This window comes from Pteronotus mesoamericanus, unplaced genomic scaffold (assembly GCF_021234165.1).
Source record: "Pteronotus mesoamericanus isolate MK-2021 breed Mesoamerican mustached bat unplaced genomic scaffold, CSHL_Meso_final contig_164, whole genome shotgun sequence".
NCBI classification, from domain to species: domain Eukaryota; kingdom Metazoa; phylum Chordata; class Mammalia; order Chiroptera; family Mormoopidae; genus Pteronotus; species Pteronotus mesoamericanus.
The window spans coordinates 5,093,397-5,108,903 of NW_026555065.1; the positions used below are offsets into that span (position 1 = coordinate 5,093,397).

A 15,507-nucleotide genomic window follows, 5' to 3' on the forward strand; every position below is an offset into this window, starting at 1 on the left:
ATAGTTTTTTCTGTGTATCTTTTTTCAGGAGTCAGTGATTTTGATCAATGTTAAAAGGTATGAATGATTCCCAGATTACATTGGTACATACCCCTGTTCTCCTGATTTTACTAATCAACTGTATAGCTACTTGAGGGTAAACAGATAAGCTTATATAATTAGATCTTTCTGCATTGGTAATAATCATGTGTTTTTGAGAGTTATTAGCCAGGATTCGATGTTTTATGTTAACATTATATTTAAACATTTTTTATTGTTCCGTGAGTGTTTAGCCCTCTTCAACTCTTTGAGTAAAGACTTGAGAAGTGATATAATATTCTTGCAAGTGATTAAATTGATGTATTTGGTATTGGAGAAGTTGCTAGCTTTTATACTGTCTTCGTGTAAATTGAATTAAGAGAAGTTGTCCTCTCCTCTGGGTGGAAGCCAGGGTTCATGGCTTGGCAAATATAGAGCATATAGCTACTGCTCTCAAATGTAGAGCATAGGCTATATTTCAGCATTTTCTTGACCCTTTAGCCAGGCACCCTTATCCTGGGCACAACTTCCACAACTGTACATGGCAGTGCCTGGATGAGTTGTGAATATCAGTATCTCTGAAGTCTCTTTGTATGGGGTCAAATATGAACTATATGTTTTAGCATCTTTGTGTTCTTCAAATTTATTTTGTGTGCAATGTAGGTAGTTGTTTGCGTGTCGGCTGGATACAGACATAGTGCTGCTGTCACAGAGGATGGTGAATTATACACATGGGGTGAAGGAGACTTTGGAAGATTAGGTAAGATATTTTAAAAATTGAAATTATTCTCACAGAAAAATAGAAGTGATGATGGTTACTGAGAAATAGCGAGACTAGAATTAATAGGCCAAAGACTGTCATTTATTTTGTTAGTTTTAAGTTCAGAGGAGGGTAAGTTTATATATAGTATACCTAGATTCTGGTACTGACATTTAAAATGTAATTAAATCTAGCAAGTATTTACTGAGTGTATACTATGAGCAGGCACTGCAGAATTTCATGGGTAAGAAAGATACCATTGTGATCCTGATGTGCATAATCTAGGGGATAGAAATAACAAATCAATATGAGTGTGATGCTAGACAGCATTAGATAAGTGCTCTGAGAGGAGCATAAATAGAATGTCCTAATGATTCATTGAGGGATTGGGTGACTCAGTTTGGGAGTAGCCAAGCAGATTGGATGAGAAGATGTTAGAAATGATTCTGTTTTTCATATTAACTGCACTTAAAAATATCTCAATTCTGCACTGGCTGGTGTGGCTTAGTGGATTGAGTGTCAACCTGTGAACCGAAACGTTGACAGTTTGATTCCCAGTCTGGGCACATGCCTGGATGCCAGCTGGGTCCCTGGTTGGGGGCGTGCAAGAGGCAGCCAATCTACATTTCACTCATACATTAAAGTTTCTCTCCCTCTCTTTCTTCCTTCCTTCCCCTCTCTCTAAAAAGAAAGAAAACCATTATAAAAACCCACCTCAAGTCTGCTATTAACTTGTAATGTTTATTTCACTTGTATAGTAATGGCCTAAAGAAAAAGAGTTAACATTATTTCTTTTTTTGTTTTACCAAGGTCATGGTGACAGTAACAGCCGTAACATTCCAACATTAGTAAAAGACATTAGCAATGTAGGAGAGGTTTCTTGTGGCAGTTCACATACTATTGCTTTATCTAAAGACGGGAGAACTGTATGGTCTTTTGGAGGAGGAGACAATGGTATGTAAAAAATTATTTATTGACTGTTTTGGCCTTTTTCTCTTGAGTTTCTTAAATTATTTTTTAATTATACATGCCTATTGTAGAAAAACCCAAATACTGATGGCAGAAATTTAAAAAACTAAAATGAACTGTTTCTACAAATGTTGCTATAACCATGATTAAAACATCTAAGTAAATATGTATGCATTTATACAAATTTGTACATACTGTGTATCTCTATAGATATCTTTTACAAACCAAAACAGGTCTATATTGACCACAGGTACTATTTTATAACCTGCTGGTTCAGTATTTTCTGAATATCTTTTTCTGTCAGCAAGCATGGCTCTACATTTTTCTTTTAAATGGCTCAAAGTATTCTTTCATGTGATGGTAGCACAACTTACAAAACCAGTTTATTTTTGAGTATCTAGAGGGTTTCTGATTTTTTTCAGTATTAAAAACAATACAATGAATGATTAAATCTTTGTCTACTTTGTCACTCCTACCAGCAATATGTTCACTTCCCCATATTCCTCAACAACACTAGATATTAAAATGAAGATAATTTAAAAAATAATTTCAGTAGTGAAAATGGTATCATTAATTTGTATTTCTTTGATTCTTAGTAAGATAGGATTTATGTGTTGGCCATTTGTTTTTCTTATTTAGTAATTTGCCAAGATTTCTATTTTATGAACTATTAAATCTTTTCAAAAATTAAAAACAATTATATTCATATGTACTCTAATATAGAACCTATTTATTAGATCAGCAAATTTCAAATTAGAAATATCACCATTAAAGACAGAAGAATAATTTTCCATATCTCTCTTAAAGTAGTTTAAATTATAAGAATAGAGGTTCTTTAAAGTAAGTAAATTGTTTAACTTGAATATGTTTGTTTTTATAGGCAAACTTGGCCATGGTGATACCAACAGAGTATATAAACCTAAAGTTATTGAAGCTTTACAAGGAATGTTTATACGCAAAGTTTGTGCTGGGAGCCAGTCTTCCCTTTCTTTGACATCAACAGGGCAGGTAGGACTAAGGGATGAGATGAGCATAAAGTCTGAAAGTGTTTCCTAGACTAGGTAACTAAAGAGTAATAATTGTATTTAAATTTTAAAGTTAAAAAACACATTTAAAAATATACTTTCTCCTGTTTGAAGAAGTACAGTACCTGAGAAGGAACCAGGTTTTCTGACCTGGCCTGTGTGACCCAGATAAACCTTCTCTCAGCCCCCTGTTCTTTGTATTAAGATGGTTTTGCAAAATGTTTTAGCACTAAGCATCCCTTAAATTCTTTCCTACAAATCATGGATATTTGGGGAAAGTGAGACTAGATCTTGCTGAAACCAGTGATATGAACCAGCAGGGCAAGAAGGTGATCAAGAGAGGGTAAGGAGAACATTTCCATTTGGAAAATAATCTCTGGGAGTGTTAGGTGTTTCTGAGGAAGGGTTAGTCTGGTTTAGGACTGTTGGAAGTTTATAATCTCTTTATAAACTTTTGATCTTATACGTGCATATCTTGACTTGTTTGTTGGTGATGGAGAGGGTCTTGGTGTGGTGATAGACTGTCAGTAATTTTGCCCTTACATCCATCAGCAATGATAGTGAAAAAGGGAGCTGACCACTTATTCTCTCACATACAGGAATTCCTTATATGCCGGTCAGTGGTATAAAAACGTTTTCTAACTGATTCACAAGGCAGATGAGTAGAAAAGCTGAAATTAGCTTATAATTTAATTATTTTTGAGAGACTGGAATGCCTTGTGTTCTAAAAAATCTACCTGTAACTATTCATCATCTTGTATTTCACTATATTAGTCATTTGTACAGTGCTGGTTGTTGGCCTTAAAATTTAAAACTTCTCTTTTACATATTTCTCACTGTGGGTTTTTGCTAAGAATTCATGAATTGAAGCCAAATATGCTCATTTATTTATTGTATTGCCACAGGCAAATCACAGACCTTCCTTGAGCATCATGTGCTTCTTTTATAAGAGAGGGGTAATAATTTCTGCTTTGCTTACAAATGATCATAGAAGATAATTATTTGAATTGAAAGTTTCCATAAATTTTGAAGTACTGTTCAATTATTAGTTGCTACTAATATAATAATAGTAATAAATTCATTACATTAAATTCCAAAGAAACATGAATTATTTGCTTTATGGAATAGTTGTATCATGAGTACACTGAGTTTTATGAAATCAGCAATATATACGGAGAAAAAAATACAGTAAGAGAGAAATCTTTTTAAATGGTAAGGGTATTTGTGTTTGCCATTATACTACTTCCTGAGCATGAAATGAAGATCAACATCTCTTTTTTTCCCTTGGTTCATGTCATTCCCTCACACCTTTCCAGTGCTACCTCACCACCATATTAAGTGTGATTCTTATGTTAAAAAATACAGTATGTATTTTTATACAACAAGGCCCCTAAACGAAGCCAAGTATTTCTTCATCTTGTGTGCAGCCAAAGGAATACTGCAATAGCAAAACTTAGCTTTGTGGGTCTTAATGAATGATAGTACTGTTGTACTTGATGAATGATTTAGAATTTTCAATGACATTGACTATATATTTTTTCACCTTATTTGTCTTTAGTGCCTAACTCCTCCTAACATGTGCCTTTCTTGTACTGGAATTACATGGCATTCTATACTTGTCTTAAATAAGTTCCTTGGCAACTGGTACAAGTATTTGCTCTTCAATTTTTTGTTGAAGAGGTTTAACCTCTCAGTAGTCTTTCCTGAAGTAATTGCAAGACAAAAAAAAAAAAAAATTCCCAAACTTGATGGCATAAGGATAAGAATCTACATGATATTACCAAAACCCACTGAAGGAAAAAAAAAGTCATTTAATTTGCTGATTTTAGGTTGCAAAATTGGCGGTCATTTATTCTTTAATATTCCTCTTTTCTTCACCTTGTCTTTCCCTCAAGTATCTTAAATCAGTGGATGGTTGTTTTAGTATTAATTAGTCAAAAATGATGGTGTTTGAAGAGAACCTATCTTGACTACTGTTTCACAAGGTCCCCTTTGTAAGTGGTAAATAAAATTGTTATAACAACGAGGTAAGGTTAGAATATAAACCTCAGTTTTGTGATATATATAATTTATTTTATATGATCACACGTTGGTCTAATCAACCAAGAACCTTCAAAAGTGACAGACATGTAAAGGAGAAGTTTTAAGATAGCAACAGTGTTTCTAAGCTGCTAATATTGGGCAAATAAAACATGATACACTTAGTAACTTTGGCAGAATCTCTCAGAAGATCCTTCCATTTTTCACTATGATGAATTATTTTTGTTTCAGCTCAGTGAACTTTTGAGCTGCCTGTACATTGAACTTTTAAAAACAGCAAAAGATTCACTATGAAAATCAGTAAAATAATCAAAACAGTAAATATTATTTTTAACAACAAAAAGATATTATTTAGTATTAAACAGCACTGTTTATGATATTTATTCCTAATATCTCAGGATATTATTTGCAGTATATTTCTGTTTGTTTCAGGTCTATGCTTGGGGCTGTGGAGCTTGTCTAGGCTGTGGCTCTTCAGAAGCTACTGCCTTGAGACCCAAGCTTATTGAAGAACTGGCTGCCACCAGAATAGTTGATATTTCCATCGGAGACAGTCATTGTTTGGCTCTTTCTCATGGTAAAGTCATTTGTTTTTTTTTTTTAAATAGTACTATCATCTTCCACACATTTATACATTTAATCTGGAATTTTTTGTTGTCGTTCTTTGTGTTTTGTTTTCAGATAATGAAGTTTATGCCTGGGGCAATAATTCAATGGGGCAGTGTGGCCAAGGAAATTCCACAGGTCCTATTACTAAACCAAAGAAAGTGAGTGGCTTAGATGGCATAGCTATTCAGCAGATCTCTGCTGGAACATCACACAGTCTGGCATGGACTGCTCTTCCTAGGGACAGGTAAGAGTGCCCATATTTAAAAATTCTTGTGCTTTAATAGCAGTAGGAACACTAGGAAAAACAGAAATAACAGCACTTTGTTTATTAAATGCCCTTCTGAACATTTTTAATATTTTTTTTACTATCATAGAATTGACATCTAGTTTTCCTTTAATTTGGATGTTGAGGTTAGATACGTTTTAAAAGCATGAATTATCCCCTGTACTTAAGATATTTTTTAAATTTGTCTCCTAAACATTTTGAATTCCTTCTCTGTGTCCAGATACTGATTTTAAAAATTAAATGTCTACATACTGATTTTAAAAATTAAATATCAAGAGGAAGTTAAAATCAGAACTAGGCTTTGTTGATTTAAACAGGTGATTAGCCTTTGTGGCCTTTATTTGGTTGGTTTTTTGGAAAAAAGAAGTTGCCAGACTGTTATATATAGGCAGTTATTTTTTTGCAGAAATTTAGCTTTTTCCTAAAGTGATAATTATATCTATTTAGATAATCAGGTAGGTGATTTTTAGCCTATATTAGGAGATTGAATTTTAAGGAATTTGGGGGTTGTTTCAGATATTTTCAGATGCATGTTTGCATTTAGATGCATTCTAAGGTTACAATTTAGAATGTATTCTGCGGTTGACCCGTGAACAACATCAGTTTGAACAGCGCTGGGGCAATAACTCTATGGGGCAGTGTGGTTTACAGATTTTTTTTCCAATAAATATATAGTCGACCCTCCATAAAATTCATACTGTTTTCGACTTGCAGATTCAACCAACTGCAGGTCGAAAACAGTATGAATTTTTAATCTGTGGCTGGGAGTCTATGGAAGTTGGAGGCCAGACTATATGCCTTTTTCTCTGCCATTTTATCTAACGGACATGAGCCCCCATGGATTTTGGTATCTGCAAGGAGCGGTGTCCTTGAACCAATTCCTTGCAGATACTGATGTTCTACTACAGTTAAGTTTTTGGGGATTCAGAAGTTATACATGGATATTTGTTCTAGGAGTAGGAGGTCCGCACCAGTAACCCCCACATTGGTCGATGGTCAACTGTATTTGCATTTTAGACCTTAGATTCAGATGGGGTTTATTATGACATTCTAACCAATTTAAAAAATTTATAGATAATTGCTCTCCAAAATAAAAGCCAAAAGTATAATAAATTGAGTATAAATACTTTGCTATTTGTATTAACTCTGCAACTTCCCACTTTATATGTAGATAGTTGGTTTTCTAAGATCTTGAAAACCTTCACAAGAGTTTTCAGGAGCTTTTCTTTCAATAGATGTTAGTGTATCACTGTATAGAGTCAGGCTACTTTTCTTAATATAATAAAATATGCATTTTATAGACCCTTAGAATCAGAAGGGGCTATAATAGATCATTTGTCTCAGACCTCTGTCTTCAGGTGAGTGAATATCTATAAACGTTCCAAAGTAGGTTGTGGTTATATATTTTCTTCTTGAAGAACTCTAGGGATGGCAAATTCTTGGTTTCCCTCAGTTGCTAAAATGAAGGTTTTTATCACCTTCATAATCAAGAAGTTCTTCTGTGGATCTTGTTGAAATCTTTCATCTTTAGTAATGGTTTGGTTTTTTTTTAGATCATGTGTGAAAATTTTATGTTGAGGCTGTTCTATGATTTTCCTTATGCTTTTTTCTAGACAAGTTGTTGCATGGCACCGACCTTATTGTGTAGATCTTGAAGAGAGTACCTTCTCACACCTGCGTTCTTTTCTTGAGAGATACTGTGATAAAATAAACAGTGAGATACCCCCACTCCCTTTTCCCTCATCAAGGTATGTTGTGTGTTTTGTGTATATATATACCTGTGTGTGTGCATATATCTATTAATTACTCATTTCAAGTTTTGGCTTACTTTTCTTTTTTGTTCAGTTTCTTCCTCAGTTATATGAAACTTTATAATCTAAAAAAAGAGCTAAACTTAGATATTGTTGATAATAATCTTTTTGGAGAGTTATCCATAATTTCATGAGTTACATTTTAAAAATTACTGTTGGTCATAATTTGACAAAATTTTTAAAGAGACAAAAATGTTACCCAAACTGGAAAGCACATGCTCATTTATCTTCCAGAAGTTCACAGCAGTTTATCTGGTTTCAGGGAACACCACAATTTCCTCAAGCTGTGTCTGAAGCTGCTTTCAAATCACCTTGCTCTTGCACTTGCGGGAGGGGTGGCTACCAGCATTCTAGGGAGACAGGCAGGTCCACTTCGAAATTTGCTCTTCAGACTGATGGACTCAACTGTCCCAGATGAAATCCAAGAGGTAAGAGTATAGGATTCATGAATTTATGCCTCAAGGCACATCTTTCTCTGAGGTTGTAGCTATAAATCCAACTACATCTTAGAAAACTTCATTTGAATGTTCTGTCCCCTACTCCTGTGTTCTTGGTGAGAACAAATGTTTTTGGTTAACCCATCCTTTAAAATGAAGGCCAAATGTCATCTCTGTAAAACCTTTCCTTCCCTGCTCTCCTGTCAGGTTAGGTTTCTCTTGTATATGTTCTCATTGTGTCAAATTGTATTGAAGTTGTCTGTTTATAAACATGCCTGTCTTTTTCCACCAGAAGATGAATTTAAGAGGACAAGGACCTCCTTTTATTTTTTTATTATGATAAAATACATATAGCATAACATTTGCCACATGAACTATCTTTAAGTGTACAGTTCAGTGGCATTAAATGCATTTGTAATGTTGTACAACCATCACCACCATCCATCTCCATAACTCTTTTCATCTTATAAAATTGAAATTCTATAATGATGTTTTATAACTCCCCATTCTCCCCTCCCTCTGGCTCATGGCAACCACCCTTCTACTTTTTGTCTCTATGATTTTGACACTCTGTGTCATATAAATGGAATTATACACCATTTCTTTTCATGACTAGTCTGTTTCACTTATCATGATGTACTCAAGGCTCATCCATGTTGTGGCATATGGCAGTATTTCCTTTCTTTTTAAGGCTGGATAATCAGTTGTATGTATATACTACATTTTGCTAACCCAATCATCTGTCATCTTTATGACCTTGGATTAGGCACTGATTTCTTAGATATTACTACCAAAGCACAAGCAACCAAAGAAAAAAAGGTAAAAATTAGACTTCATCAAAATTAAAAACATTTATGCTTCAAAGGCCATTATCAAGAAAATCAAAATACAATTCACAAAGTGGGAGAAATATTTATAAATCATATGTCTGATAAGCTTCTAGTTTCCAGAATATATAAAGGATTCTTATAACTCAACAATAAACAGGACAACCCAATGAAAAGTGAAAATAGAATCTCAGGAGACATGTCTCCAAAGAATATATTCATATGGCCAATAAACACATGAAAAAATGTTCTACCCGCTTTAAGCCAAAGGGGCGTAGGATTGAGGGTGGGAGGTGGGGGGGATGGGTGAGGCAGAGGAGAGTGGTGGAGGGGAAATGGAGACAACTGTACATGAACAACAATAGAAAAGAAAAAGAAAAAGAAAAAATGTTCTACATCATAAGTCATTAGGGAACTGGAAATCAAAACCACATGAGATACTGCTTTATATGCACTAGATGGCTGTAATAAAAAAGACTGACATTGACAAGTGTCGGTGATGATGTAGAGAAATTGGAACCCTTATGTATTTGTTGGTGGAAATGTAAAATGGCAAAGCTGCTTTGGAAAATAGATAATTCCTTAAATATTTAAACATGGAGTTTCAATATAATGCAGCAATTCCACACCTAGATCTTTCCCCAAGGAACTGAAAACATATGTCTATGCAAAAATATGTACATGAATATTTATAAGTGTTACTGATAATAGCCAAAAAGTGGAAATAAACAAATGTCTGTTAATGGTGGATGAATAAAATGTAGTACGTACGTACAATGTAATATTATTCAGCCATAAAAAGCAATTAAGCACTGACACATGCTACAATGTGACTGAACCTAATAAACATTATGCTAAGTGAAACCAAGCCATACACAGAAGGTCACATACTACATTGTTCCATATACATGAAATGTCCATAGGAGGCAAATCCATAGAGACAAAAAATAGATTACCATATTTTGCCGTGTAAATTTGTGTACCTTTTTTTATGCCCAAATTTTTGAGGGAAAAATAAGGATGTGCATTATACATGGGTGTAATGATCACATACCATGGTACAATCCATGTATAATGCACACAAAAATGTGGGTGTGCATTATACATGGGAGTGCATTATGCACAGCAAAATATGGTAGTTGTTGCCAGGGGTTTGGGGGGGAGGAAGAGATAGAAAGTGACTGCTAATAGGTACAGAGTTTCTTTTGGGAGTAATAAAAAATGTCCTAAGATTAGCGGTGATAGTTGCACAATTAAGAATATACTAGAAACCACTGAATTTTATACTTTCAAAAGGTGAATTTTATGACATGTGACTTACATGTCAATTAAAAAGAAGAAACAAAAAAGATAATGGTGATTTTTCTGGTACAGGGGCATGTCCTGAGGATGCAGGTAGGAGGAGTATTTAATATTAATTTGGTGATAAATAACAACCAGATTAGAGAGTTTAATATTTAATATTAATCTGGTGATAAATAGCAACCAGATTTGAGAGTTTAATATTTATCAGCAATGAGGTAGTGACATATTTTTTAAAATGTTGTAAAGTACTGGAATAAAGTAAGAAAAGTAAACTTAAAAATTATCTTTAGAATTGTTTATTTATTCCTTGAGTGTCCTTGGTAGCTACGCTCTCTTAGGAGAACCCTTAGGAGATGAATTCTCGCAGGATGTATATAAAGCTGTTTCTGTTGAGGGCTATTTTTGTTCCCTTTTCCTTATCCCTGAAACGTCTAGTAATTTATCTGTTTGCAATGATCACTCTTGCTGTGTTTTGTTTCTTTCTTTTTTAGTGCTTTATTTTGAGCCAGTTACAAATTTAAGAGAAAGTTATATAAATAATAGAGTGTTCATGTACCTATCACCCAGCTTTCCCTGGTACTAATGTCTTACATAACCACAGTACAATTATTGAAACCAAGCAATTAACATTGGTTTAATACTATTAAATAAACTAAAAACCTTATTAGAAATTATATCAGTTTTCCACTAATGTCCTTGTCCTTTTGCAAGATCCTATTCAGAGCCCCGTATTACATTTAATTGTTATTTCTCCTTAGTCTCTTGCACGCTATAACAATTCCTCATTCTTTCCTTGCCTTTCATGATCTGGACACTTTATGTCAGGTTTTTGTTTTTTTTTAAATTGAATATTCTCTGTCATTTTCTCATGATTGGACCGAGGCTATGCATTTTTGGCAAGAACACCACAGAAATTATATACATCATACTATGGGGTTCATCATGTTGATGTGTTTTATTACTGGAGAGTTTATCCTTGATTGTTTAGATAAGGTGGTGTCTGCCGAGTTTCAGCATCCAACAGTACGTGGAAAATAAATTCTTTGAGAATATGCTCAAACTTAAGTAGTTTGCAAATTAAGTATCTTTATGAGTAGCTGAGACATAAAATTCGAAATTGAAAATCATTTTCCCATAAGAATTGTGAAGTCATTGCCTTCTAGCTTTCAGTGTTGTTACTCAGAAAATCAATGCTAGGCAGACCTTTGATACGTTGTATGGAGGTATGTTTTTCTTCTATAGCAAGTTCTTCTTGTCCTTTGTGTTCTCACATTAGAAAATAATATGAACTGATGTGGATCTGATTTAATCCATTGTGGTGTACACTTGGGTGAACAGCTTTTCATTTGGAAATCCATAGCCTTTAGTTTTAAGAAATTATTTTGAAGTGTATTGTTATTTCCTCTTCATTGTTTTTTCTTTCTCTGTAATTCCTTATTATTGGTATACTAGACCTCCTGGACCAGGACTCTTAATTTTCTTGTTTTCTTTCCTAATTTCCACTTTCTCTTCTGTGAGACATTGAATTTTATATTCTAACCCTTCTATTGATGTTTTTCATTTCTTCTGTCATATTTTTAAATTTACATAAAAAGAGCTCTTAATCTTTGACTATATCTTTTTTCCTAGTCCAATACCCTCATTTTACTGATAAAGAAGCTATGACTCAGAGAAGTTATAGGTCATAGATGAGGCAGCTATTCTTTATGCCTTTCCTGCTACCTGGACCTCTGTTTGGCTAAGTCCTAATCATTTTTAATTCTTAAATGTCTAATCCTTAGGGAGACCTTCTATGAGTTTATAGGCTATGTTAATTGTCTTTTTGTGTGTGTGCTCTTTTAAGCACACACTTCCATTTACTTCTGTGTGACCCCTTTCACTCAAAATTACTTGCTGTGGGGTCTCTCTTTCTCACTAGACTATATGCTCATGAAAGCAGGGCTTTTTTCTGTCTTGTTCATTTCTTCATCCACAGCACTTTGTAGGACCTGTGCTGTAGATTCAGCACTAAATATTTGTTGGGTGATGATTATCTATATCGTGACAAATTCAAAATATGTATTCTGGTATTCTTAAAAACATCTAAAGGACTTACATGCTTCCCCCCCCCCCCCCGCCCACATATTACCTTTACATTAACTTCCATGATCCACCTTCTTTAGACTTCCATGATTGTAATAATCAATGGATTTAATTTATCTTTTTATTTCTTAAAAACATAAGAACCAGGCCAGTAAATCCACTTTTCTTTTTTGATATTAGGTGGTCATTGAAACTCTGTCAGTGGGAGCAACCATGCTGTTACCTCCATTAAGAGAACGTATGGAATTACTTCATTCTCTTTTACCCCAAGGACCTGATAGATGGGAAAGCTTATCTAAAGGACAGGTGAGCCTTTGCATGGTACCTAAGTAATCCAGTAATATTAAAAAAAAAAAGAGAGAGAGAGACAAAGAGGAAAATAAAGCTAATTGATTGTCTAGTGTTTATAAAATAATACTTAACTTGATGGTTCTGGTAAATCCTAGTATTTAATGTTTTCTGCTGGAGGAGGTCCCAAATTTCTAATGAATTAAATGATAATTTATTAAATTATTTGGAGATAATTATTAAAATTATAACTCATTTTTTCAGTGCTGCTTTCACTGTCAAACCAAAGACATTTTAGTTGTAGTATACTGAGTTGAAATCAAGGGTATGCACTACTGTTGGTTCCATACCTAGAACTTTGTTTGAAATTACTTACATAAAAAGTAAAAGAAGATGACTGTTATGAAAAAGTATTTGATGATATGAGTATGCTTATTTTTATTTTTAATATCTTCTGTACATTAAGTACATTTTATTTAATCAAGTAGAACAATCAATCATAGAGTTACAGATTTGAGGGAAGAAGTGGTATGTACTCATAATCACAGATGCCTTGCAGTGAGTATTTTGCATTGGTTTGTATTTCAGTTATTTATTTTAAACGTTAGAATAAGTAGTTTCATTAGTAATTCTGTAGAAGAATGTGTAATACAATCTTTTTGTTGACATTTCCTACTCTTTACTTACAGTGCAAAAATCATTATGCAGAGCATGCCATTTTAGCTTAGTTTTAGAAATTATAATAAAGGATGAAATAAAACTGTAAGTTGCATTTGCCAAAATGGTATTAATGGGATAACTTTTCTTTTGATTACACACTTGCTAAAAGATTGTTGTTAATCAGGATATGAAGTGAATTAATTAGCATTATTAATATAGCTTTTTTCCAGGGTCCTCTTTTTTTCTTTTCTAGTGCATTTTAAGCTAATTATTTATTTGTTCCTATTTTATCTATGGAATTTTTTTCTTTTTTTCTTTTTTTAGAGAATGCAATTGGATATCATTTTGACAAGTCTGCAAGATCATACCCATGTAGCCTCCTTACTTGGCTATAGCTCACCCTCTGATGCTGCTGACCTCTCTTCTGTGTGTACTGGCTACGGAAGCCTATCAGATCAACCTTATGGTACTCAGAGCTGCCATCCGGACACCCATCTGGCTGAAATTTTGATGAAGACTCTCTTAAGAAATTTAGGATTTTATACAGTAAGTTGTTCTTTTTCTTTATGGTAAAAAAAAAAAGCCCTATTTTTATTTTTTAAAGATTTTATTTATTTATTTTTAGACGAGGGTAAGAGAGGGAGAGAAACATCAATGTGTGGTTGCCTCTTGCACATCCCCTGCTGGAGACCTGGCCCACAACCCACGCATGTGCCCTGACTGGGAATTGAACCAGCAACCGTTTGGTTCACAGGCTGGCACTCAATCCACTGAGCCGCACCAACCAGGGCCTATTTTTTATTTTTTTGAAGGAGAAAGTGTCACTACCTCATGTCAGGATATTTTGACAATTAAACACTAGTAAATAAAACTCTTAATAGAACTCTAGACTCCACTCCCCCACAAGAGGAAAACATGTCAGATCTTCTGAAATATTGTAAGTGCCTAGTGACTTATAATTAAGAATTCCAAAGAGAATTATTTTAGAATTTTAACAAGTTTTTTGATATTAATGTACAAGAATAAACAGATATGAATAGTCAACAACATTTTGCAAGAAAAGAATAATGAGGATGTATATAATAAGAATTGACCTTACCAGATAATAATCTTATAATTAAATGTGATTGGTATTAAGAATAGGCTGGTCAACAGGAGAGAAGTCAGTGGACACTAAAGCTTTTCCTGTATTAGGATGCCATTAATTCTTACTTTGTGATGTTTCTTAGATCCATGTCTTTTTTTGTTTTCATTTCTATGGGTTCTAACTCAGGCCATCATGACCTAATACTAACAGCAGTGTTATTAGCTAACAGCAGTTTCACTGTTGCTGGTCAGTTCTCAGCATCTTATTGCTGAAATAACCTTGTTGTATTAAAAAACCTCATTGTATTAAATTAAAACCTTTTTAGGTCCATCATCATTTGTCTTACACACCACTCTCATCTGAGCTCATGCACATGGCACACCTGTCTTCTGCATGCTCTTCCTGTCTACTGATCTGTGATTTCTTTAAGACTTCATTCTAGGAAACCTTGCCCAAATAACCCCATCTTACCATGTAATTATAACTGCATACCTGTTAGCAATTTTTTTGTCAAAAATGTACTGTGTATCTTAACTTTGAATTGTTTGTGTATCATTTCATATTGTCTCCTATGCCTCTTCAGGGTCGGGGTGGGGGTGGGGAGGGTGTGTGTGTGTGTGTGTGTGTGTGTGTGTGTGTGTGTGTGTCTGTGAATTTTTTTTTCCTACAAGTCTTAGTATTTTGTTTTGCGTGTGTGTGTGTGTATTTTTTTTTCATACAAGTCTTAGTGTTCTGCTCACATTAAAAGGTTGTTGACTAGATTGGAGTGACAGCTGTTCTTATAGAATTATTTTCTCTCACATTTAAGAATGTAAGTTTGATATGATGTTTGGCTACAAGTGGAATGGGAACAGTGTTACAGTATATCTGTATCCACTTGTTATTGCCTGAAATTTTTTCCCAAAGTTGTAAGGAACATCTGTGCTTAATTAAAGTATAGCCTTTATTATATCATTAGGGCTAAGGTAGAAGTGTATATTATGTGGAAATGGCAATAAAATATAACTCCTTTTGGGCTAAGGTTATTAAAAAAATACTGTGATTTAAACCATATTTGTCATGTTCCAAGATTTAAAAATAATGGTTCTTTTCTTAGTTTGGTCTGCTATAATAGAATACTCTTGGAATGAGTGGATTATAAACAACACAAATTTATTTCTCAATTTCGGAGGTGGCAAGTTCAGGATGCAGATTCGGTGGTGCCTACTTCTTGGTTTATAGGTAGCTGTCTTTTTGCCTTTGTCCTCACACAGGGGAGCTCTCTGAGGTTTCTTTCATGAGGGCACTAATCTCATTCATGAGG

At 34.0% G+C, this 15,507-nt stretch overlaps 1 protein-coding gene across 4 annotated transcripts in view; it reads left to right on the forward strand.

Annotated features, from left to right (window-relative positions):
* Positions 1 to 15,507, forward strand: part of HERC1 (HECT and RLD domain containing E3 ubiquitin protein ligase family member 1) — a 183,337-nt gene that overhangs the window by 55,180 nt on the left and 112,650 nt on the right. For all 4 annotated transcript variants that reach the window (XM_054565299.1, XM_054565301.1, XM_054565302.1 and 1 more), the window contains exons 6-14: positions 682 to 778; positions 1,589 to 1,732; positions 2,628 to 2,755; positions 5,245 to 5,389; positions 5,494 to 5,665; positions 7,321 to 7,455; positions 7,781 to 7,946; positions 12,350 to 12,475; positions 13,442 to 13,663. In XM_054565299.1, the coding sequence (XP_054421274.1) occupies positions 682 to 778; positions 1,589 to 1,732; positions 2,628 to 2,755; positions 5,245 to 5,389; positions 5,494 to 5,665; positions 7,321 to 7,455; positions 7,781 to 7,946; positions 12,350 to 12,475; positions 13,442 to 13,663 (1,335 nt within the window). The remainder of the gene's footprint in view (positions 1 to 681; positions 779 to 1,588; positions 1,733 to 2,627; positions 2,756 to 5,244; positions 5,390 to 5,493; positions 5,666 to 7,320; positions 7,456 to 7,780; positions 7,947 to 12,349; positions 12,476 to 13,441; positions 13,664 to 15,507) is intronic.